This window comes from Ranitomeya imitator, chromosome 9, assembly GCF_032444005.1.
Source record: "Ranitomeya imitator isolate aRanImi1 chromosome 9, aRanImi1.pri, whole genome shotgun sequence".
In the NCBI taxonomy this organism is placed as follows: domain Eukaryota; kingdom Metazoa; phylum Chordata; class Amphibia; order Anura; family Dendrobatidae; genus Ranitomeya; species Ranitomeya imitator.
Genome location: NC_091290.1, coordinates 156790047 through 156814930, shown reverse-complemented (window position 1 = coordinate 156814930; position 24884 = coordinate 156790047). Strand labels below are relative to the sequence as shown.

The 24884-nt window shown below is 53.0% G+C and overlaps 1 protein-coding gene across 4 annotated transcripts in view; it reads left to right on the top strand.

The window, feature by feature from the left end:
- Positions 1–24603, top strand: part of LOC138649336 (anillin-like) — a 52202-nt gene extending 27599 nt beyond the window's left edge. For 3 of the 4 annotated variants that reach the window (XM_069739645.1, XM_069739642.1, XM_069739643.1), the window contains 15 exons: positions 5748–6048; positions 6134–6251; positions 6328–6463; positions 6538–6711; positions 10118–10244; positions 10320–10368; positions 10506–10553; positions 10627–10656; positions 10742–10763; positions 10948–11057; positions 17356–17409; positions 22734–22820; positions 22898–23005; positions 23076–23248; positions 24315–24603. In XM_069739645.1, coding sequence (XP_069595746.1) covers positions 5748–6048; positions 6134–6251; positions 6328–6463; positions 6538–6711; positions 10118–10244; positions 10320–10368; positions 10506–10553; positions 10627–10656; positions 10742–10763; positions 10948–11057; positions 17356–17409; positions 22734–22820; positions 22898–23005; positions 23076–23248; positions 24315–24471 — 1694 coding nt within the window. In that variant the 3' untranslated portion in view covers positions 24472–24603. The remainder of the gene's footprint in view (positions 1–5747; positions 6049–6133; positions 6252–6327; positions 6464–6537; positions 6712–10117; positions 10245–10319; positions 10369–10505; positions 10554–10626; positions 10657–10741; positions 10764–10947; positions 11058–17355; positions 17410–22733; positions 22821–22897; positions 23006–23075; positions 23249–24314) is intronic. The other variant, XM_069739644.1, reaches the window with a different exon arrangement.
- The last annotated feature ends 281 nt before the right edge of the window (positions 24604–24884 follow it).

Sequence of the window (24884 nt, the reverse complement as noted above, 5' to 3'; positions counted from 1 at the left end):
AAGCAGCAGTGGTTGGTGAGATATGGAGCCTGAGGGTCAGGTCACTAGGTCTGTGGTGTCCCCCTCTATGAGATGGTGGTGGTCTGATGTCAGAAGCAGCAGTGGATGGTGAGATATGGAGCCTGAGGGTCAGGTCACTAGGTCTGTGGTGTCCCCCTCTATAAGATGGTGGTGGTCTGATGTCAGAAGCAGCAGTGGTTGGTGAGGTATGGAGCCTGAGGGTCAGGTCACTAGGTCTGTGGTGTCCCCCTCTATAAGATGGTGGTGGTCTGATGTCAGAAGCAGCAGTGGTTGGTGAGGTATGGAGCCTGAGGGTCAGGTCACTAGGTCTGTGGTGTCCCCCCTCTGAGATGATGGTGGTCTGACGTCAGAAGCAGCAGTGGTTGGTGAGGTATGGAGCCTGAGGGTCAGGTCACTAGGTCTGTGGTGTCCCCCCTCTGAGATGATGGTGGTCTGACGTCAGAAGCAGCAGTGGTTGGTGAGGTATGGAGCCTGAGGGTCAGGTCACTAGGTCTGTGGTGTCCTCCTCTATGAGATGGTGGTGGTCTGATGTCAGAAGCAGCAGTGGATGGTGAGGTATGGAGCCTGAGGGTCAGGTCACTAGGTCTGTGGTGTCCCCCTCTATGAGATGATGGTGGTCTGATGTCAGAAGCAGCAGTGGTTGGTGAGGTATGGAGCCTGAGGGTCAGGTCACTAGGTCTGTGGTGTCCCCCCTCTGAGATGATGGTGGTCTGACGTCAGAAGCAGCAGTGGTTGGTGAGGTATGGAGCCTGAGGGTCAGGTCACTAGGTCTGTGGTGTCCCCCTCTATAAGATGGTGGTGGTCTGATGTCAGAAGCAGCAGTGGTTGGTGAGGTATGGAGCCTGAGGGTCAGGTCACTAGGTCTGTGGTGTCCCCCTCTATAAGATGGTGGTGGTCTGATGTCAGAAGCAGCAGTGGTTGGTGAGGTATGGAGCCTGAGGGTCAGGTCACTAGGTCTGTGGTGTCCCCCCTCTGAGATGATGGTGGTCTGACGTCAGAAGCAGCAGTGGTTGGTGAGGTATGGAGCCTGAGGGTCAGGTCACTAGGTCTGTGGTGTCCCCCCTCTGAGATGATGGTGGTCTGACGTCAGAAGCAGCAGTGGTTGGTGAGGTATGGAGCCTGAGGGTCAGGTCACTAGGTCTGTGGTGTCCTCCTCTATGAGATGGTGGTGGTCTGATGTCAGAAGCAGCAGTGGATGGTGAGGTATGGAGCCTGAGGGTCAGGTCACTAGGTCTGTGGTGTCCCCCTCTATGAGATGATGGTGGTCTGATGTCAGAAGCAGCAGTGGTTGGTGAGGTATGGAGCCTGAGGGTCAGGTCACTAGGTCTGTGGTGTCCCCCCTCTGAGATGATGGTGGTCTGACGTCAGAAGCAGCAGTGGTTGGTGAGGTATGGAGCCTGAGGGTCAGGTCACTAGGTCTGTGGTGTCCCCCTCTATAAGATGGTGGTGGTCTGATGTCAGAAGCAGCAGTGGTTGGTGAGGTATGGAGCCTGAGGGTCAGGTCACTAGGTCTGTGGTGTCCCCCTCTATAAGATGGTGGTGGTCTGATGTCAGAAGCAGCAGTGGTTGGTGAGGTATGGAGCCTGAGGGTCAGGTCACTAGGTCTGTGGTGTCCCCCCTCTGAGATGATGGTGGTCTGACGTCAGAAGCAGCAGTGGTTGGTGAGGTATGGAGCCTGAGGGTCAGGTCACTAGGTCTGTGGTGTCCCCCTCTATGAGACTAATGGGTCACGTTCTGCGCCTTTCACCCTTGAGTCCTGTGTCAGAAGCTGGACTTAAGCCCTTGTGCATTTCTTGACTTCTACATTTTGTGGAGCGAAAAAGAACGTAATGGCAACAGTTTGATGTAGAGATAGCGATATTCTATAAAAGACCAATATAAAAGCTGAATATTATAAATAGACCGAAATCCCGTTGCTAAAAGGAGAAAGGAAAAAGTGGCAGACCACTCGGAACTTGTACAAAAATCAAAAAGCCGTCACCTGGACTCACAAGACTAGCAGATAAATAATAAATATATATATATATATTATAAAAAGCCACAAAACGAAATGGGTCTAATATAAAATAAGCCTTTATTATATCAATATGGCAACAGCGGCACAACAGTGCACGTACTTGGGGAATATATACGTGGATAGACAGGATAAAATACGATATAGGCAAAAAAATGGACAATCCCACAATCTTATAGCAAAAAACATATATAATGGTGTGCATAAAAAAGGTTATACAACTAGTGAGTAGGAAAAGTGCAAATATTAAATTGGAAATAACTAAAGTGTATATGCGTGTACTACTTAACAATATACAAATAAAGTGCCAAGTAATATGTGCAAAACTACGCAAAAAACAATAAGGGAGGGAGAACTCCAGTGCACAAATGTGTCCTCTCATGCACCGCAATATTGCATATGCACACTAATGATTTAAAAGATGTATGGGAATTACACAATAAGATCGTATAGATACCTGTCGGTCCTGCGTACCCAAGTACAGAGCACCCCGACGCGCGTTTTGGTGATTCCTTCGTCAGACTGTTTTTTTGCTATAAGATTGTGGGATTGTCCTTTGTTTTTTTGCCTATATCGTATTTTATCCTGTCTATCCGCGTATATATTCCCCAAGTACGTGCACTGTTGTGCCGCTGTTGCCATATTGATATAATAAAGGCTTATTTTATATTAGACCCATTTTGTTTTGTGGCTTTTTATAATATATACTATATGTATATATTTTTTATTTATATTTATCTGCTAGTCTTGTGAGTCCAGGTGACGGCTTTTTGATTTTTATATATTTTGTGGAGCGAGAAGGACACAATGAAATGTTTCTAGATTGTTCCTGTACGATCTCCATGGCGTTCTCAGTCATTGTGACCTTTTGTAATAAACTACTTCTTCTGTGGCCGTTTCAAACTTGAGCGGCATAAATGTCTGCCACATAGGTGCACCCCAGAAAATGGGGTCAGGCTGGCTGAATAATAAGCCACTGGTCTCATCTTGAGCTGCTGTATTGTGACTTTTGCCCTCTGAAACTTTTTGACAGTGCGGGTGATCAGAGGAGAACAGGCGGCCACGAGAAGTGGTGAGTTCGCCTTCAATGGAAGTCTTCAGAGGCTGGTCAGACATCTGGGATGATTTGGTGACTCCTGCATTGAGCACAGGGGGTTGGGCACGAGGGCCATGGCGGTCCCTTCCAACATTATCATTCTAGGACTTTGGTTGGGGCCTTGTGGAGTCTCCTGAGAAGACTACACCCTGCTGAGGCCGTATATCCATGTACTGCTAAGAAAGCCAAAAGGATGATGGATGACTCCTGAGATTTGATCAGTTCAGCAAGCCATAAAGCATCCACATCCTGTAACCTCCGCATATGGAGGAGTCCATTTGTGCACAATTGAGGCTATGGCAGCAGTAGACCTTGTCGGTGACTCTTGGGCACCTTGTGGTACCACTGTCTATATAAACGGTTTATTGCATACACAAGACTTGGCTGCTCTAGTACTTTAGTACTCCAGTAATTTAGGCATTGGGGTAGGACCCGTAGAATTAAACTATGGCACAAAATAGTTAGCGAATGTCGTAAGGCGAGGACAAGTCATTCCCAGCTGTGTTGTGAGTAATGGCGGCTGCCATGTTCTCTTCTCCCCTTTAGTTGATTGCAGAAGGACTTTTAAGTCTTTCCGTATCTAGGACAAGTTTCTCCCTATGTAGCTCCTTTATTTCACACACAAGCCGTTCACAGCGCGAGTTTCCGTTCAGATCCGCCATAGAGGCATGTCAAATAAGGTTTATGGATCGAGCCCCCTGCTTTCAGACCCCAATGCTGCAGGACTTCAGTGGTCTCAGCGGAGTCCACCTCTGCAAACACTACTAATCAGACAGTTATGGCTATTGTGCAGTCACGTCTTTCTTTACCGGTTCCTCCCGGTGCTGTATCTGTACAGTGACACCTGACCTGCGCTCATTGGGGGTGTGATGGAGCAATGGCTTCTCGTCAGGGCTTGCCGCTGGTTGAGCGTAGGTAACAGACTATTTAGTGCTCAGCCAGGCTTTTAGCAGGGGCAGTCACTCGGGTCTGACGAGGACTAGTTTATGGCCCCTTCAGTCAGTTGGAGGTGCTCTCGGACCCCAACTAGTGTCTTGTGTCCATCCCTCCTTCCCCACTCCATGGTGACCGATATGGGGGAGGTGAGGTCTTGTCCTGGTACTCTATGGATTATTAGAGCATTCTGGACCCCGGGATTAGGTCTGGGTGCCCCACATCTTAAACAACGATGTCTCCACCTCCGATTTTGTACACTACATATAGTCAGCATCTGTGTCTGCTGCTCTCCATCCAGTCCCTTGTGGAAACGTTCATGCAACTCCCACCTCGAGGGAAATCCAGCCTTTCACAGTCCCGATTACCATCTGTTACGGCCTCCCTTCCGGTCACCTTATCTGAACGCTTTGCTTCCTTTGTGTACTATGGGGAGCTTTCCTTCTCCTCCCTAAGGTAAAGCACCCTTAAAGTTTGCATCAGTGCTGCCACATTTCTTTTGTAAGTAGTCCGTCACCAAGACGCCTAAAATCCTGCACCGTGCCTTGGTGACTGCCTGCGACGATAAAATCCTACATAAAACGAGTGAACTGACTACTAGACTTCTTGTTGAGTTGATCCTTTTCAACAACCCAATAGGTCACCTTCACAGTAGCAATCCTCCAAGTAGGAGTGTTTGGGGAGGATCTGAAGTGACCCTTCACCGTTGTCTCAGTGATTTTCAAATTGATCCCTAGGGCGTTGCCGGCAACTGAGAATGACCAGACGGAGACGTGTGTCTCTGGGAGGATCAAAAGAAAATCCCTAATCCCATTTATTGTGTCTCACTTTTCATAATCTTAGCAAGTTATACTTCAACCAATAGTATAAAAACACGCTCACAGTTCTTAACCTGTAAGACTGCAGAGAAACCGGAAACTACATATATGGCCGTGTCTACATGGCGTAGGAAAAACGGCTTGTACGTGAAGGTCTCTGCACAACAATACACCCTCAGTCTCCTATCTTATTCAGACTAGAACAATCTGGCTTTCATAATAACTCTGAACTTTACCTAGTAACAGAATGTATCTCGTAAACAACAAGATGGAGTCACAAGCCCCAAATGAAGCCCTTTAGTTTTGATCTTGGTTTAACCCTTCACATGAGTACCACTACATTTCGCCCTCGTATACTCCTCCCATCACTCACAAAGGCAGAGGTGTCGCCAGTTCTTGGAACAGACAATTTAGTGCAAAATTACTCCCCGTGTGGAGTAGGAGTAAAGCAAGAATGTAAGAGTACGGTTGTTGGTACGCTGCAGCGTTACGCTTTCTGGAGGGTTCATCCTCACTTGGCATACGGCTGGTGTAATGTGTATCTGGCACCAGTTATTTGGGAACCATGGCCACTCTTCTGTGCCTTTTTAATGCCACATTAGTAAGATTTCTGAGTGCTCCGGACATCCATACAGCACAGCCTTGTATGGTGCACTCAGGATTTCTGCTTTATTAGCTCATACAAGCTACTAAGTATTGTCACAAATGAAAGAAAAGTTCCCTCTGAAATATATGGTCAGTAGGGACTCCGGGGGCACGTGGATAGAAATGTGAAGCGTCTCCGCTCATCAGTGTTTAATCACTGTGACACGAGTTATTGGATGCACATCATTGTAGTCATGTTGTCCATTTGTCCTCCCTGCAGGAGTCATGGCTGATGGGCACCATGTGACGCTGAACAGCTCAGAGCTCATTGACCGAATATTTGAGGGGGTGCTGAATGGAAGTGCAGCTGCCGAAGACTTGGAGGCACCAGATGAGGAGCTCCTTCCAATATCTGTACTCTCTCCTCTTACAAAGTCATTGGATCTTCAGGCTGCTCTCGGCCCCCTAGTGAGTCCAGCCCCGACTGCCTTTTCAGTTGTCTCCAGTCTGCCAGAGCTGCTAGAGGAGACACCAGAGGTGTCACCAGAGGTGTCGGGCTGTGAGGACCACCTTCCCTACAGGTATGACAGAGCTAAGATTGATGTATGCCGAGTCCTGTGATGCCGGGGTCTGAGTCCAGTGTTGCCTCTCCTGCTCTCATTACAGCGTTGACGCTTACCGCACTCTACGGAGGAACGTTCATGAAGCGCCAGCCATCCAGAAGCCTGCACCCAAGAGGCAGCGTGTGGACCGTGCACCCGTGGATGTGAAGGAGAAGATCAAGGTGAGAGGGTGTGGCTGGTTGGGGCTCTTCCCAGAGACAGGCTAGGCCCTAACGGGAGTGTATTCTTCTGTGATAGATCCTGAGTAAGGAGGTGTCGTCTCTGCAGCGCATCATCGAGCAGTCCTGCTGCGCCCTGAGCTACTGCGTGGATGCAGAGCACGGGAAGGGCACGCGGCAGGAGGCTGAAGCCGAGCGTCTGCTGCTGCTGTCCTGTGAGTCCACGCTTCAGTAAGGCCGTGTGCAGAAATCTACCGTTCACTGTTCACTAATCCATTCTCCTGGCTAGGTGAGAAGAAGGCCGCTCTTCTGAAGGAGCTGGATCGGCTCCGTGATGGGAGATCAGAAGAGCCGCCATCAAGTCCTGAATGTGACCTGACACCGTGCAGTGGCTCCGTTACCATATCTGACATCCGGCTGCCTCTTAAAGTGGATTATGTCTGCTCCACCATCCTGGAAACCGGTATCTCCTCCTGGCACTTAGTCTAGACTCTGACCACATGTGTCCAATGGGCAGGTGACATGATCCATCCCGGGCTGATGTACAGTCATGGCCAAAAGTTTTGAGAATGAGACAAATATTAATTTTTCCAAATTCTACTGCTTCATTTTTTCTTATGGCAATTTGCATATACTCCTGAATGTCAGAGTGATCAGCTTAACAGCAATTACTGTACTTGCAAAGTCAATATTTGCCCAGAAAATGAACTTTAACCCCCAAAACACGTTTCAACATCATTGCAGTCCTGCCTTAAAAGGAGCAGCTAACATTGTTTTAGTGATTGATCCAGTAACACAGGTGTGGGTGTTGATGAGGACAGGGCTGGCGATCAATCAGTCATGATTAAGTAAGAATGACATCACTGGACACTTTAAAAGGAGGCTGGTGCTTGGTATCATTGTTTCTCTTCAATTAACCATGGTTATCTCTAAAGAAACTCGTGCAGCCATCATTGCACTGCACAAAAATGGCCTAACAGGGAGGAGTATCGCAGCTACAAAGATTGCACCTCAGTCAACAATCTATCGCATCATCAAGAACTTCAAGGAGAGAGCTTCCATTGTTATCAAAAAGGCTCCAGGGCGCCCAAGAAAGACCAGCAAGCGCCAGGACCGTATCTTCAAACTGCTTCAGCTGCGGGATCGGACTACCAGCAGTGCCGAGCTTGCTCAGGAATGGCAGCAGGCTGGTGTGAGTGCTTCTGCACGCACTGTGAGGCGGAGACTCTCTGACCAAGGCCTGGTTTCAAGGAGGGCAGCAAAGAAGCCACTTCTCTCCAGAAAAAACATCAGGGACCGACTGATATTCTGCAAAAGGTACAGGGAGTGGACTGCTGAGGACTGGGGCAAAGTCATTTTCTCTGATGAATCCCCTTTTCGATTGTTTGGGATATCTGGAAAACAGCTTATTCGGAGAAGAGAAGGTGAGCGCTACCACCAGTCTTGTCTCATGCCAACGGTAAAGCATCCTGAAACCATTCATGTGTGGGGTTGCTTCTCAGCCAAGGGAATCGGCCTAAAAACACAGCCATGAATAAAGAATGGTACCAGAATGTCCTCCAAGAGCAACTTCAGAGGTGTTGAAGAAGGGTCAACACTGCAAATATTGACTTGCTGCATTAACTCATTCTAACTGCCAATATAACCTATTGGTACTCATAATATGATTGCAATTATATTTCTGTATGTGATATAAACATCAGACAAACACTAATAAAAACCAGAGGGCAGCAGATCATGTGAAAATATCATTTTGGTGTCATTCTCAAAAATTTTGGCCATGACTGTAGACTGTCTCTGTAGACCTACGGTGGTAACGCCATGGATCTGAGATGACTTTAATCCCGTGTTACCCTTTAAATGCTGCAATCAATAGCAGTGCCGGACATTGTAATAAAGCCCCTCCGGGGGCCACTCGCAGGCCTGACACTCGGTAATAGACGTTAGAATACTTTTGATAAGAATTTTTGCAGACTAAGAAAAATGCAAACTACTGTTAATAATAATCACCGCCATAACGAGCTGTAATACACACTATATAACCAAAACTAGTAGAGGAACCATGACGGTCTGCGGAGGGAGATTTATATATTTATTCCTAATTGGGGAGAACCCCAAATAATCCCTCAGGAGGAGACCAGAAAATAAAACTTATTTCTATTAAAATAAAGACTATACAAAGGATATAAAAGGTTCTGTCCCTGATCTGTCTCTAATTTATCTAGTGTATAGCGCCTGGGTGCTGATAGATACTGGCAGAATAGGACAACACCTGGCACCAGCGGCCCCAATATTCATCCCCTGATGCTGCTAGTCTGGAGATTATACTGAATAACCGCACCAGCCAACGCTCTGCCCATAATGAAGGCTCTATCTGTTTGTAAAGCTGTAATTGTACCGACCCATAGGATAACGCCAACCTGTCATGGCAGACGGTCTGACTGAAAAACAACACGGAGTCAGAATTCCTGGATATTCTTGTTTAAAAAAGTATAATGTTGGTAAAGGCAGCCGTCACAACCTCCCCTGCCAGGAAATGTACAGTTCTGGGAATTCTCTGCATTTCTTATAGACCGGTCACCAGTGTGAGCAAGTTGGAGGCTACATCCTCTGATGAAGACAGCCGCCTCCTCCCGGGATCCCCTAGTTTTTTGTTGCCTCATTTTCCTCTGGGACTCCCCCCCCCCCCCCCCCCCACCCCTTTGTTTTGGTCGTCGCCGCCTCTTTCTCCAGGGTTCCTTTGTCTGTCATCGCCTCCCCTTCTGGTAGGGATACCCTCTTATTGGCCTTTGTTGCCACTGTTTCCTCAGGGATTCTCCTCTTTATCGCCTCCTCTTCCTCCAGAATCCCTGATTGTCTCCTCCTCTTTCCTGTATACACTCCCACCTGTTCGGTTGTCTCCTCCCCCAACTTGTTCAGTCATCTCGCCTTGTTTGGTCATAGGTCACTAACTCGCCTTCCTCCAGATGCCCAGTTGTCTCCTCCTCCCGGGATCCCCTGTTGTGTCATCGCCTCCTCTTCCTGCAGGGCTCCCCTCTCCTTCACTACACCCTCTTTGTTCACTGTCTCCTCTTCCTTAGAGATACCCTCTTATTGGCTGTTGTTGCCTCCTTTTTCGTTCAAGATACCCCTCCCCTCTCTATTTTCGTCATCACCTCCTCCTCTTCCTCCAGGATATTCTCTTGGCTGTCGTTGCCTCCTTTTCCCCATTGATTGCCCTCTCTTTTAGGTCATCACTTCCTCTTCCTCTGGAATCCGTGGTTGTCTCCTTCTATTCCTCCTGGATGCACCTCCACCCTGTTTGATCATTTCCTCCGTGATCCTCCCCTCACCTTGTCCGCTGATCGCCTCCCTTTCCTCCGCAACTTCCCCCTGTTCGGTCGTCTCCTCCGTGACTGATTACGATCAATAAACCTCCTCCGGCTGGAATCTGCCATTATATATGGATGTCCGCATACCTGGGATTCCTTCGTCTTTCCTTTGCCTTCCATCTTTACCAGTGTAGTTATGTAAGCCTGCAGGTCCAACCAGAATTCTCCACCTAGGGGCCACTTAGAGAGCAGCCGTTGCCTCTGGCAGCACATCTGCCTTTCCAGGTCTTGGTGTGGCAAACCATAGGGCGGCAGGCACCACGTGGCCATGTTTGCTCTCCCCTTCTAGGAGCTGATCATGCTGCCTCCCCCTCCCTGCAATAATATTACAGACAAATTGTATGTTTGGGCCCCTTGTGATGACGTGCCAAGTGCAGTGGGGACACTGCTTGCTGCTCCTTGTTTCCTCCCCCTGGGTCCATTCTGGTTGCCCCTTACCTACTGACGGTGGTGTACCCACCTTATGGTGTCATCATCTCTCTGGCTTTATCTCCTCAGGGCCTGCTGGCCATTACTTCCTCCTCCTGATCCGTTACGGGGCCTACGACGTGGTGGCTACGCCTCTGGCCAGCACTACTGATGCACACACAGGGGACACCATCACCTTCCCTACAAGCATTACCCTGTAAGTGACGCTCTGGTCTGCCAGGATCTGCACTCTGGGCCCCAGCAGTCATTATGTCTCCTCTCTCCTGCACAGGAAAGACACCTCGGCAGACTTCAGAGTGGAGTTTGAAGTGTACAGCCTGGTGAGTAGTGTTCAGCGGGGGGCGACGTGGACTGCTGCGGTCTATGGATGTGTCTGACGGTCATATGTGAGGAGACCTGGGCTGGGCGAGGGGACGTGGGCCTGGGACGCTGAAAGATGGCCTACATTGTTTTCCAGGCACAATCTGGATATGTCCTGGATAAGCGGACATCTCTGAGGCCCAAGGTACTGTGAACTAGTTAGTCACGCCATCACTGTGTTCTCACCATGCGTCGTTCATAAATCCTGTCCTCCTCAGATCACACCCAAGAAGCTCCTGTCCTCGCGGGTAAGTGTTGCCAGGTCTGATGCTTGGTTTTTTCCCCTCCGTGGTTTCATTAAGGTAAGCGTCCTATCTCCTGTTTCTTCTGCAGAAAACCTCCGTGAACTCTCCAGGTAAGAGCTCACCTGTTGGCTGCGCGGCTTCTCTGGGGTCTTTGGGTTTGGGGTCTGTTCTCAGTGCTCAATCTGTAGTCACTAGACGAGCTGATGGGTGATGTCTGCTCACTTCCTCCTTATCCCATGGTGGCCGGTCTCTTCTATTGCTGCGAGCGCCACTCATGATCTCTTCTGCCTGTAGCTTGCAGTCCGGCAGTGAATGCGCCGCTCCGATCCAGTAGTTTCCTTCTCGTCGGATCACTCACTGTCACGCTGGAATCTTTCAGCAAGTACAAGTTTCCTCTGGAAAAGGTAAGTGGCCATTTCTCCTATGTGACGTCACTGACCTCTTATATACGTGTGCATCCTCCCTGGATTATGTCCTCCCTGGATGATGTCCTCACTCTGTGCACAGAGAAGAGCTCGGCACTAAGGCGATATAGTGACCTTTCATGTAGCATTCCACCAACGGCATATGCTAACGTTTCAGCCCTGTGTTCCAGGCCTTCATCAGAGTAACAGGTCTCTGTGAGTGGAGTAGTTAGGGTAGTCACAGGGCCTCTGCACGCACAACTATGGTCTTTACCATTGTGCTAGTCTTCCTAAACTGCTCCACGCAGAGCGACCTGTTACTCTGCTGAAGGTCCAGAACATAGGACTCCAAGGTTCTATCCAAGGTTCTATCCAAGTATGTAGTAGGTGCAATAATAGCAGATACCTCCAATTAGAAATGTCTTATAGTTCTTCTGATTTGTCATGTCCCTTTGCTCATGTGTAGGCATTGCAGGTCCTTGGGTATCCATGGTTATGACCAGTGATATAGTGAGTTATCTAGTTGCTAGTGGTTGTAACCATGGATACATAAGGTCCTGCAATGCCTGCACACGAGGAAGGACACATAGCAAATCTGAAAAACAAAACTACATTTCTAATTGGCCGTATTTGCTAATCTTATTACACCTACATATTTGCATAGGGCCTTGGTCACGGGAATTCCCCTTTAAATTTTCACTATTTCACTGTATACCCTTCAGTGCTGAGCTCTTTATATACTTAACGGACTGGACCTCTACTCAGCGGCTATCTGTCACAGTGACGTACTGTATATACTATATATCACATCATTCTTTTTACCCTCATAAAAACGGAGTACACAATCTCTGAATTCTTTGGTTTGATGTGTTAGGACTAGTGATGAGCGACCGTGATAACGTCTTGTCAGAGCATGCTCTGGTGTTATCCGAGTATCTGGCCATGCTCAACAATTATGTTCGAGCAGCTGCAGGATTCGTGGCTGCTAGACATCCCCAACACGTGGGGACGGTGTAAAAAAACAGGCAATCCGCACATGTCTAAGAGCCTCAGAGACTGGAACATAAGGTACGAGCACGGCCATGTAGTCTTATAACGCCCCAAGTCTCGCCTCCTCTCTGCCCTCGAGTCTCGTCTCGCCTCCTCTCTGCCCTCGAGTCTCGCCTCCTCTCTGCCCTCGAGTCTCGTCTCCTCTCTGCCCTCGAGTCTCGTCTCCTCTCTGCCCTCGAGTCTCGTCTCCTCTCTGCCCTCGAGTCTCGTCTCCTCTCTGCCCTCGAGTCTCGTCTCCTCTCTGCCCTCGAGTCTCGTCTCCTCTCTGCCCTCGAGTCTCGTCTCCTCTCTGCCCTCGAGTCTCGTCTCCTCTCTGCCCTCGAGTCTCGTCTCCTCTCTGCCCTCGAGTCTCGTCTCCTCTCTGCCCTCGAGTCTCGTCTCCTCTCTGCCCTCGAGTCTCGTCTCCTCTCTGCCCTCGAGTCTCGCCTCGCCTCCTCTCTGCCCTCGAGTCTCGCCTCGCCTCCTCTCTGCCCTCGAGTCTCGCCTCGCCTCCTCTCTGCCCTCGAGTCTCGTCTCCTCTCTGCCCTCGAGTCTCGCCTCGCCTCCTCTCTGCCCTCGAGTCTCGCCTCGCCTCCTCTCTGCCCTCGAGTCTCGTCTCGCCTCCTGTCTGCCCTCGAGTCTCGTCTCGCCTCCTCTCTGCCCTCGAGTCTCGTCTCGCCTCCTCTCTGCCCTCGAGTCTCGCCTCGCCTCCTCTCTGCCCTCGAGTCTCGCCTCGCCTCCTCTCTGCCCTCGAGTCTCGCCTCCTCTCTGCCCTCGAGTCTCGCCTCGCCTCCTCTCTGCCCTCGAGTCTCGTCTCGCCTCCTCTCTGCCCTCGAGTCTCGTCTCGCCTCCTCTCTGCCCTCGAGTCTCGTCTCGCCTCCTCTCTGCCCTCGAGTCTCGCCTCGCCTCCTCTCTGCCCTCGAGTCTCGCCTCGCCTCCTCTCTGCCCTCGAGTCTCGCCTCGCCTCCTCTGCCCTCGAGTCTCGTCTCCTCTCTGCCCTCGAGTCTCGTCTCATCTCTGCCCTCGAGTCTCGCCTCGCCTCCTCTCTGCCCTCGAATCTCGCCTCGCCTCCTCTCTGCCCTCGAGTCTCGCCTCGCCTCCTCTCTGCCCTCGAGTCTCGCCTCGCCTCCTCTCTGCCCTCGAGTCTCGCCTCGCCTCCTCTCTGCCCTCGAGTCTCGCCTCGCCTCCTCTCTGCCCTCGAGTCTCGCCTCGCCTCCTCTCTGCCCTCGAGTCTCGCCTCGCCTCCTCTCTGCCCTCGAGTCTCGCCTCGCCTCCTCTCTGCCCTCGAGTCTCGCCTCGCCTCCTCTCTGCCCTCGAGTCTCGCCTCGCCTCCTCTCTGCCCTCGAGTCTCGCCTCGCCTCCTCTCTGCCCTCGAGTCTCGCCTCGCCTCCTCTCTGCCCTCGAGTCTCGCCTCGCCTCCTCTCTGCCCTCGAGTCTCGCCTCGCCTCCTCTCTGCCCTCGAGTCTCGCCTCGCCTCCTCTCTGCCCTCGAGTCTCGCCTCGCCTCCTCTCTGCCCTCGAGTCTCGCCTCGCCTCCTCTCTGCCCTCGAGTCTCGCCTCGCCTCCTCTCTGCCCTCGAGTCTCGCCTCGCCTCCTCTCTGCCCTCGAGTCTCGCCTCGCCTCCTCTCTGCCCTCGAGTCTCGCCTCGCCTCCTCTCTGCCCTCGAGTCTCGCCTCGCCTCCTCTCTGCCCTCGAGTCTCGCCTCGCCTCCTCTCTGCCCTCGAGTCTCGCCTCGCCTCCTCTCTGCCCTCGAGTCTCGCCTCGCCTCCTCTCTGCCCTCGAGTCTCGCCTCGCCTCCTCTCTGCCCTCGAGTCTCGCCTCGCCTCCTCTCTGCCCTCGAGTCTCGCCTCGCCTCCTCTCTGCCCTCGAGTCTCGCCTCGCCTCCTCTCTGCCCTCGAGTCTCGCCTCGCCTCCTCTCTGCCCTCGAGTCTCGCCTCGCCTCCTCTCTGCCCTCGAGTCTCGCCTCGCCTCCTCTCTGCCCTCGAGTCTCGCCTCGCCTCCTCTCTGCCCTCGAGTCTCGCCTCGCCTCCTCTCTGCCCTCGAGTCTCGCCTCGCCTCCTCTCTGCCCTCGAGTCTCGCCTCGCCTCCTCTCTGCCCTCGAGTCTCGCCTCGCCTCCTCTCTGCCCTCGAGTCTCGCCTCGCCTCCTCTCTGCCCTCGAGTCTCGCCTCGCCTCCTCTCTGCCCTCGAGTCTCGCCTCGCCTCCTCTCTGCCCTCGAGTCTCGCCTCGCCTCCTCTCTGCCCTCGAGTCTCGCCTCGCCTCCTCTCTGCCCTCGAGTCTCGCCTCGCCTCCTCTCTGCCCTCGAGTCTCGCCTCGCCTCCTCTCTGCCCTCGAGTCTCGCCTCGCCTCCTCTCTGCCCTCGAGTCTCGCCTCGCCTCCTCTCTGCCCTCGAGTCTCGCCTCGCCTCCTCTCTGCCCTCGAGTCTCGCCTCGCCTCCTCTCTGCCCTCGAGTCTCGCCTCGCCTCCTCTCTGCCCTCGAGTCTCGCCTCGCCTCCTCTCTGCCCTCGAGTCTCGCCTCGCCTCCTCTCTGCCCTCGAGTCTCGCCTCGCCTCCTCTCTGCCCTCGAGTCTCGCCTCCTCTCTGCCCTCGAGTCTCGCCTCGCCTCCTCTCTGCCCTCGAGTCTCGCCTCGCCTCCTCTCTGCCCTCGAGTCTCGCCTCGCCTCCTCTCTGCCCTCGAGTCTCGCCTCGCCTCCTCTCTGCCCTCGAGTCTCGCCTCGCCTCCTCTCTGCCCTCGAGTCTCGCCTCGCCTCCTCTCTGCCCTCGAGCCTCGCCTCCTCTCTGCCCTCGAGTCGAGCCTCGCCTCCTCTCTGCCCTCGAGTCGAGCCTCGCCTCTCTGCCCTCGAGTCGAGCCTCGCCTCTCTGCCCTCGAGTCGAGCCTCGCCTCCTCTCTGCCCTCGAGTCGAGCCTCGCCTCCTCTCTGCCCTCGAGTCGAGCCTCGCCTCCTCTCTGCCCTCGAGTCGAGCCTCGCCTCCTCTCTGCCCTCGAGTCGAGCCTCGCCTCCTCTCTGCCCTCGAGTCGAGCCTCGCCTCCTCTCTGCCCTCGAGTCGAGCCTCGCCTCCTCTCTGCCCTCGAGTCGAGCCTCGCCTCCTCTCTGCCCTCGAGTCTCGCCTCGCCTCCTCTCTGCCCTCGAGTCGAGCCTCGCCTCTCTGCCCTCGAGTCGAGCCTCGCCTCTCTGCCCTCGAGTCGAGCCTCGCCTCCTCTCTGCCCTCGAGTCGAGCCTCGCCTCCTCTCTGCCCTCGAGTCGAGCCTCGCCTCCTCTCTGCCCTCGAGTCGAGCCTCGCCTCCTCTCTGCCCTCGAGTCGAGCCTCGCCTCCTCTCTGCCCTCGAGTCGAGCCTCGCCTCCTCTCTGCCCTCGAGTCGAGCCTCGCCTCCTCTCTGCCCTCGAGTCGAGCCTCGCCTCCTCTCTGCCCTCGAGTCGAGCCTCGCCTCCTCTCTGCCCTCGAGTCGAGCCTCGCCTCCTCTCTGCCCTCGAGTCGAGCCTCGCCTCCTCTCTGCCCTCGAGTCGAGCCTCGCCTCCTCTCTGCCCTCGAGTCGAGCCTCGCCTCCTCTCTGCCCTCGAGTCGAGCCTCGCCTCCTCTCTGCCCTCGAGTCGAGCCTCGCCTCCTCTCTGCCCTCGAGTCGAGCCTCGCCTCCTCTCTGCCCTCGAGTCGAGCCTCGCCTCCTCTCTGCCCTCGAGTCGAGCCTCGCCTCCTCTCTGCCCTCGAGTCGAGCCTCGCCTCCTCTCTGCCCTCGAGTCGAGCCTCGCCTCCTCTCTGCCCTCGAGTCGAGCCTCGCCTCCTCTCTGCCCTCGAGTCGAGCCTCGCCTCCTCTCTGCCCTCGAGTCGAGCCTCGCCTCCTCTCTGCCCTCGAGTCGAGCCTCGCCTCCTCTCTGCCCTCGAGTCGAGCCTCGCCTCCTCTCTGCCCTCGAGTCGAGCCTCGCCTCCTCTCTGCCCTCGAGTCGAGCCTCGCCTCCTCTCTGCCCTCGAGTCGAGCCTCGCCTCCTCTCTGCCCTCGAGTCGAGCCTCGCCTCCTCTCTGCCCTCGAGTCGAGCCTCGCCTCCTCTCTGCCCTCGAGTCGAGCCTCGCCTCCTCTCTGCCCTCGAGTCGAGCCTCGCCTCCTCTCTGCCCTCGAGTCGAGCCTCGCCTCCTCTCTGCCCTCGAGTCGAGCCTCGCCTCCTCTCTGCCCTCGAGTCGAGCCTCGCCTCCTCTCTGCCCTCGAGTCGAGCCTCGCCTCCTCTCTGCCCTCGAGTCGAGCCTCGCCTCCTCTCTGCCCTCGAGTCGAGCCTCGCCTCCTCTCTGCCCTCGAGTCGAGCCTCGCCTCCTCTCTGCCCTCGAGTCGAGCCTCGCCTCCTCTCTGCCCTCGAGTCGAGCCTCGCCTCCTCTCTGCCCTCGAGTCGAGCCGAGCCTCCTCTCTGCCCTCGAGTCGAGCCGAGCCTCCTCTCTGCCCTCGAGTCGAGCCGAGCCTCCTCTCTGCCCTCGAGTCGAGCCGAGCCTCCTCTCTGCCCTCGAGTCGAGCCGAGCCTCCTCTCTGCCCTCGAGTCGAGCCGAGCCTCCTCTCTGCCCTCGAGTCGAGCCGAGCCTCCTCTCTGCCCTCGAGTCGAGCCGAGCCTCCTCTCTGCCCTCGAGTCGAGCCGAGCCTCCTCTCTGCCCTCGAGTCGAGCCGAGCCTCCTCTCTGCCCTCGAGTCGAGCCGAGCCTCCTCTCTGCCCTCGAGTCGAGCCGAGCCTCCTCTCTGCCCTCGAGTCGAGCCGAGCCTCCTCTCTGCCCTCGAGTCGAGCCGAGCCTCCTCTCTGCCCTCGAGTCGAGCCGAGCCTCCTCTCTGCCCTCGAGTCGAGCCGAGCCTCCTCTCTGCCCTCGAGTCGAGCCGAGCCTCCTCTCTGCCCTCGAGTCGAGCCGAGCCTCCTCTCTGCCCTCGAGTCGAGCCGAGCCTCCTCTCTGCCCTCGAGTCGAGCCGAGCCTCCTCTCTGCCCTCGAGTCGAGCCGAGCCTCCTCTCTGCCCTCGAGTCGAGCCGAGCCTCCTCTCTGCCCTCGAGTCGAGCCGAGCCTCCTCTCTGCCCTCGAGTCGAGCCGAGCCTCCTCTCTGCCCTCGAGTCGAGCCGAGCCTCCTCTCTGCCCTCGAGTCGAGCCGAGCCTCCTCTCTGCCCTCGAGTCGAGCCGAGCCTCCTCTCTGCCCTCGAGTCGAGCCGAGCCTCCTCTCTGCCCTCGAGTCGAGCCGAGCCTCCTCTCTGCCCTCGAGTCGAGCCGAGCCTCCTCTCTGCCCTCGAGTCGAGCCTCATCCCAGTCTCTCCATTTAGATGAAGTTTGAAGGGAAGGTCGGTCGTCTTCTTGGGGATCATTTCCAGGATCAGGTGGTTACTCTGCATGGATTTGGGGGTAGACTTGCTTCCTCTGGGGAATGAATGGCTTCCAGCGCAGGACAATGACTCATTTTATTGTGATTTTTGATCTCCATATCTGCGGAAACGTCCCATCTTCGACCTTTTTTAGACAAGCTGTCCTGACCGCCTCACACTTGCTCAACAGATTTGCTACAGTGAATCTGTGCAGACTAAAATCTGTCTCCTCGCCTGGACTCTCAGTTAAAGGGAACATGTCAGCTGATTCATGCTCCTTTAAACCACGACAGCATGAATCAGTTTGGTGCAGAAGTGCTACCGGGTGTATCTTTCTACAAACTTATTAATTTTTTTTTTTTACATGGGAAAAATAGTCCAATATGACATGTGTGAGTGGGAAATTATTTGGCTCTTTAGGGTTAGTCGATGATTTAAAGGTTAAATTCTGATGTTTTTAATCTATGGAATGACACATGGGTGCGAGTGGGCAACTGGCTTCATCTAAACAGGGATCTAACAGTCTGATTTTTTCATAACATTTTTATGGATGTATAATATGGCATGAAGAATGTAAATTTCTCATGATCTCAGAAGCATTGATGCTCATCAGGCAGGAGAAGGATGTGAAGCCATATCCATAGTTATTACTACATCACCTCAGTCAGATGTGCACAAATGGGGACAATTCAAGAACATTACCCCCCATCTCCCGCTCTTCAGGAGTTGTCAACCAACAGATCACTCCAAGATCTCTGCATGTGATAGTCCACAAGGGACCCAAGGTAACATCTAAGCAACTAATGGCCACTTTCATGTTTGCTAATGGTAATGTTCGTTAGCTCGCCTTTAGGAGGACACGACACAATTTTGTGCTTGGCAGGATTGCAAGGTAGAAAATCATGGCTTTCTGTCATGCGGTAACTCAGGTGCCAGATGTAGAAAATAAAGCTGAAACCACAATGGATACAAAAAGCGAGTGCCACACTCCGGACCTTGGTATATGGAATCACCAAAAGGTTTGAAAGTCTACCTCCATTTATGTTCTTTCATGGTCCCAGCAGAAGCCAGAGAGCATCCAAAGGTTCCTAGCCTGATGGCTCAAAATGGTGATTTCCTTGGCCTAATCTCAACCCTAGGCATTTATCAATGAGACATGTGATACGTTTGCATTTTTATCCATTTCCTTTAGTTCTTCATCATTAAGCCCAACTTGATGTGCAATGATGGTTACCAAATCTTGTGTGTGAACAAGGGATGGATGTAGGACACTTCTACTCTTTCCTGGCTGAAGCCAATATCGGAGGCCAGTTTCTCTACTGTAGTGGAATGCTCTTGCATGACGACCTCACTCACGCAGAATGCAGCAGGACTTTGTGCACCCGCCCTGGAGACCAAGGGAGACCACAGAAGAGCCACACGTGCTGCAGAGTTCAGGCACCTGAACAGCTGTATCATGTTGTCCTAGGTTTACTGCATGTGAGCTACATAACCAAATAGAATTGAAGAAGTCACATTGCCATTATGCAGCATGATGGCTTTTAGGCTTGTTTTGGATGAAGAGCCTCCATTCATCAGGATTATGACTTATCTTCAGAGCTTCCATTAAACTGTTGACATTGTTGCATGCCACAAGATCGCTCTCCATGAAGAAGTGTTGGACAAGATCTTTATCATGCTTATGGAACAAACAAATCTGAGCGTTGCCCTTGAGATTCCTCTGCTGTAGCCGGAACCCTAGGAGCTCTGCCTTAAGGTACCGTCACACTCAGTGACGCTGCAGCGATATAGACAACGAGCCGATCGCTGGAGCGTCGCTGTTTAGGTCGCTGTAGAGACGTCAAACACAGAAACTCCAGAACGATGCAGGAGCGATCCAGTGACGTACTTATCGTTCTCGCTGGTTGTTCGCTCCATGAAAAAACATTGCTAACATCGTTGCTTCTGATGTCAAACATGACGAATCACGCCGACCTGACGACGAAATAAAGTTCTGGACTTCTAGCTACGACCAACGATGGCACAGCGGGATCCAGATCGCTGCTGCGTGTCAAACACAACGAGATCGCTATCCAGGACGCTGCAACGTCACGGATCGTTGTCCTCGTTCTAAAGTTGCTGAGTGTGACGGTACCTTTACTCTTGGGTAGATCCAAATCTCTAACAAGATGGTTCAGTTGGGATTGCTGAGAGAAAGTCTGGGTCAGAGAGGAAAGTGCTTCGTAGACAAAGCTTCATCTTCCTCACTTGGCTCGACTGGAAATGTTTCTAGTGGTTTTGGAGTCTGCAGTTCTTCTGTATGTGATAATGGACATATTGCAGATGGAAAGTTTGGGTACTGTGAAGTCCTCTTCTTCCTTCTTGCAATGCCTTTTCAAATGGAGCAAACCACCAGAAATAGCAATTGGTTGTTTGATCGGTTGGCTCTCCAGATCCTTTAGCCCACAAAATGCATAGATTGCCTCTTCCCCTGCAACCAGTGGGTAAGATGTGATGCTCCTCTATTGCAGCCTATGTGTGGAGCCCAACTCTTGTCCTACTCTCATCCTATTCTGCAGCCAAAATACAGGTTGTAGGCTTTCCTGATCATGGTAGCCAAGTTTAGCCTTTGTGATGCAAAAGTGACTTCTCCGCATATATTGTAAAAACTAACTTCTTTAATGGAAGAATAAAGCATACCTGAAAAAACTATAGAAACCTGTCAATATGTTAAGAAACTAAACTAAGAAGTCTTAAAACATTATACCTTACACAAAGAGCATGTATGAAAGTAGGTGATGTGGCTGTATTTAGGATGACGTCGTCGGAGCGGAGTTGGCGTTAGATCGTCCTAAGATGATAGAATACTGAAGGCTCAATAGACAAACTAGGCGATGTAACAGAAGAGCTACCAACAATGCAGTAATGTTTCTATAAGCCGCACAAAAGATGCCAGAAGTCATTACAACCGCCTGGATATAGAAAATTAGACCCAATCGGAGATTATACGATTCATTTTCAGCCCCACAAAATTAGTTAAGTTCAACTGTGTTCATTTTTTTTTTCAATTTTGGCAACAGTGTATTCAGAGTATTGTTCCAACCTCACAATAATACCTGTCACTGTCCTGCTGTGACTGCCAGTGTCATCGCTCTCCTGCATGGTCTTAACATGGCTACCCCCTCTTCTGCTATGTTGCTAACCTGATGTTGCCCCCCACTCCTCCCCCTTCTTGTTGTCCTTACGCTGCCCTCTCCACCTTGTTGTCCTTGCGCTGCCCACTCCACCTTGTGGTCCTTACGCTGCCCTCTCCACCTTGTTGTCCTTACGCTGCCCTTTCCACCTTGTTGTCCTTACGCTGCCCTCTCCACCTTGTTGTCCTTACGTTGCCCTCACCCATCTTTCGTTTTGTTGCTTCCCTCGCTACAATTCTTCCTTGTTGCTGTCCTGACACTGACCCCCTTCTCCTTTAGTCATTGCGCTCACCCATCTTTCGTCTTGTTGCTGACCTCTATCTTCTCCCTTGTTGCTGTCCTGACGCTGCCCTCGCCCATCTTTCATCTTGTTGCTTTCCTGACTTCCCTCTCCCTCTTATTCTTTGTTGCAGTCCTGACACTGCCCTCTCCCGTCTTTTGTCCTGACGTTGCCCTCGCCCATCTTTCGTCTTGTTGCTGTCCTGACGTTGCCCTCTCCCTCTTATTCCTTGTTGCTGGCCTGACGTTTCCCTAACCCCTCTTCTTTCTTGTTGCTGTCCTGACGTTGCCCTACCTCCTCCTCTTTCCTTGTTGCTGGCCTGATGTTGCCCTACGTCCTCTACCTTGTTGCTGGCCTGATGTTACCCTACCCCCTCTTCTTCCTTGATGCTGGCCTGAGGTTGCCCTACCCCCTCTTCTTCCTTGATGCTGGCCTGACGTTGCCCTACCCCCTCTTCTTCCTTGTTGCTGGCCTGACGTTGCCCTACCCCCTCTTCTTCCTTGTTGCTGGCCTGACGTTGCCCTACTCCCTCTTCTTCCTTGTTGCTGGCCTGACGTTGCCCTACCCCCTCTTCTTCCTTGTTGCTGGCCTGACGTTGCCCTACCCCCTCTTCTTCCTTGATGCTGGCCTGACGTTGCCCTACTCCCTCTTCTTCCTTGTTGCTGTCCTGACGTTGCCCTCTCCCTCTTATTCCTTGTTGCTGTCCTGACGTTGCCCTAACCCATCTTCTTTCTTGTTGCTGTCCTGACGTTGCCCTACCTCCTCCTCCTTCCTTGATGCTGGCCTGACGTTGCCCTACCCCCTCTTCTTCCTTGTTGCTGGCCTGACGTTGCCCTACCCCCTCTTCTTCCTTGTTGCTGGCCTGACGTTGCCCTACCCCCTCTTCTTCCTTGTTGCTGGCCTGACGTTGCCCTACCCCCTCTTCTTCCTTGTTGCTGGCCTGACGTTGCCCTACCCCCTCTTCTTCCTTGATGCTGGCCTGACGTTGCCCTACCCCCTCTTCTTCCTTGATGCTGGCCTGACGTTGCCCTACCCCCTCTTCTTCCTTGATGCTGGCCTGATGTTGCCCTACCCCCTCTTCTTCCTTGATGCTGGCCTGACGTTGCCCTACCCCCTCTTCTTCCTTGTTGCTGGCCTGACGTTGCCCTACCCCCTCTTCTTCCTTGTTGCTGGCCTGACGTTGCCCTACCCCCTCTTCTTCCTTGTTGCTGGCCTGACGTTGCCCTACCCCCTCTTCTTCCTTGTTGCTGGCCTGACGTTGCCCTACCCCCTCTTCTTCCTTGTTGCTGGCCTGACGTTGCCCTACCCCCTCTTCTTCCTTGTTGCTGGCCTGACGTTGCCCTACCCCCTCTTCTTCCTTGTTGCTGGCCTGACGTTGCCCTACCCCCTCTTCTTCCTTGTTGCTGGCCTGACGTTGCCCTACCCCCTCTTCTTCCTTGTTGCTGGCCTGACGTTGCCCTACCCCCTCTTCTTCCTTGTTGCTGGCCTGACGTTGCCCTACCCCCTCTTCTTCCTTGTTGCTGGCCTGACGTTGCCCTACCCCCTCTTCTTCCTTGTTGCTGGCCTGACGTTGCCCTACCCCCTCTTCTTCCTTGTTGCTGGCCTGACGTTGCCCTACCCCCTCTTCTTCCTTGATGCTGGCCTGACGTTGCCCTACCCCCTCTTTTTCTTTTTTTTCTTTTTTTTTTGGTTGTTGCTGCCCTTGCTTTTCTTTGTTCTTGTTGCTGCCCTAATGCTGCCTTCTCCCTTGTTGCTGTCCTGATTTTGCCCTCCCCCTTCCTCCTTTGTTGCTGTCCTGACTCTGTATTCTCCCCTTCCTTATCCACACCACCGGCCATGTTGCGGTCTTGACACTATCGACTACATTTTTTTTTTTTTATCCTTAGGTCCCGTTTCTGTCCCCTCTGGAGGGAAGTCTGTATCTGAAGCTACAGTGTCAGAGTCACTCCCATGTACAGCGCAGTGGGTTCTTGGTACGTAGTCACACGCTCCTCCTTGTATTTCCACCTTTGATTACTGATTCCCGACACTTTTCTTCCCCTCGTTACAGACCATGTTTGAGGACGTCGGTGGCTTAGCGGCTTGGCACAGGCGTTGGTGCATGCTGTCTGGGAACAGCCTCTCGTTTTGGGCATATCCTGACCAGGAGAGCTGTAAGGTGAGGCTGCCGCTTCCACGTGATAGTAGGTTGTATAGTGGTGTGCCCTGACCACTCAGCTTTCTTTCAGGAGCCTCTGGGGAGGATAAATCTCATGAACTGTACCAGCACCAAGGTAGAGCCCGCGAAAAGGGAGAGCTGCGCCCGGCCCCACACCCTGGAGCTCGTCACAATGAGACCACAGCGAGAAGATGATGTGGACACCCTTGTAATACAGTGCCGCAACATGCTCTGCTTCACCAAGTGAGTACATGACTGTTACAGTATCCCCGCAGGAGTACAGGGGAGCGATATAAGGGGGTGTATGGAACCTGGGCACAGTATAGAGGATTACAGCATCCCCGCAGGAGTACAGGGGAGCGATATAAGGTGGTGTATGGATCCTGGGCACAGTATAGAGGATTACAGCATCCCCGCAGGAGTACAGAGGAGCGATATAAGGTGGTGTATGGATCCTGGGCACAGTATAGAGGATTACAACCTCCCCGCAGGAGTACAGGGGAGCGATATAAGGTGGTGTATGGATCCTGGGCACAGTATAGAGGATTACAACCTCCCTCCAGGAATACAGGGGAGCGATATAAGGGGGTGTATGGAACCTGGGCACAGTATAGAGGATTACAGCATCCCCGCAGGAGTACAGGGGAGCGATATAAGGTGGTGTATGGATCCTGGGCACAGTATAGAGGATTACAACCTCCCCGCAGGAGTACAGGGGAGCGATATAACTGGGTGTATGGATCCTGGGCACAGTATAGAGGATTACAGCATCCCCGCAGGAGTACAGAGGAGCGATATAAGGTGGTGTATGAATCCTAGGCACAGTATAGAGGATTACAACCTCCCCGCAGGAGTACAGGGGAGCGATATAACTGGGTGTATGGATCCTGGGCACAGTATAGAGGATTACAGCATCCCCGCAGGAGTACAGAGGAGCGATATAAGGTGGTGTATGAATCCTAGGCACAGTATAGAGGATTACAACCTCCCCGCAGGAGTACAGGGGAGCGATATAACTGGGTGTATGGATCCTGGGCACAGTATAGAGGATTACAGCATCCCCGCAGGAGTACAGAGGAGCGATATAAGGTGGTGTATGGATCCTGGGCACAGTATAGGATTACAATATCCCCGCAGTAGTACAGAGGAGCGATTTTAAATTGGTGTATCGATCAGCAAGAAGATCCTAAAGGAGCCCTCTGAGCTTCTGGTGTAAATGGCGTCCTCTGCTGGTGGCTCTTTGCTGCTGTGTAATAACCACTGTGTCTGTTAACCCTTCAGTGTGCCGATCACTTTTCTCTCTTCCCAGGAGCTGGCTGTCTGCAGATACCAAGGAAGATGGACGCTTATGGATGGATGCCCTGAACCAAGCACTCTTGGACATCGGAACCTGGAAAACAAGTCCTGTGAACGTGACCACAAGTGGTCAGGAGCAGCTCCCACGTGCCCAGCCCTGTGCCCGCTGATGTGGCACTGGTGGCAGTGTATTTTATGCACATTAATATATGTATTGGTGTCTAAACTTTGTGTTCTGGGGTGAAGGGAGTATATTCTGTATACATATGTATGTTGGTTCTGTGTGCCAGGCCCTGTATGAGCTGGCGTTCTCCCCTGGCCTGGGCTCTGTATGAGCTGGCATTCTCCCCTGGCCCGGACTCTGGACGAGCTGGCGTTCTCCCCTGGCCCGGGCTCTGTATGAGCTGGCGTTCTTCCCTGGCCTGGGCTATGGACGAGCTGGCGTTCTTCCCTGGCCCGGACTCTGGACGAGCTGGCGTTCTTCCCTGGCCCGGACTCTGGACGAGCTGGCGTTCTTCCCTGGCCTGGGCTATGGACGAGCTGGCGTTCTTCCCTGGCCTGGACTCTGGACGAGCTGGCGTTC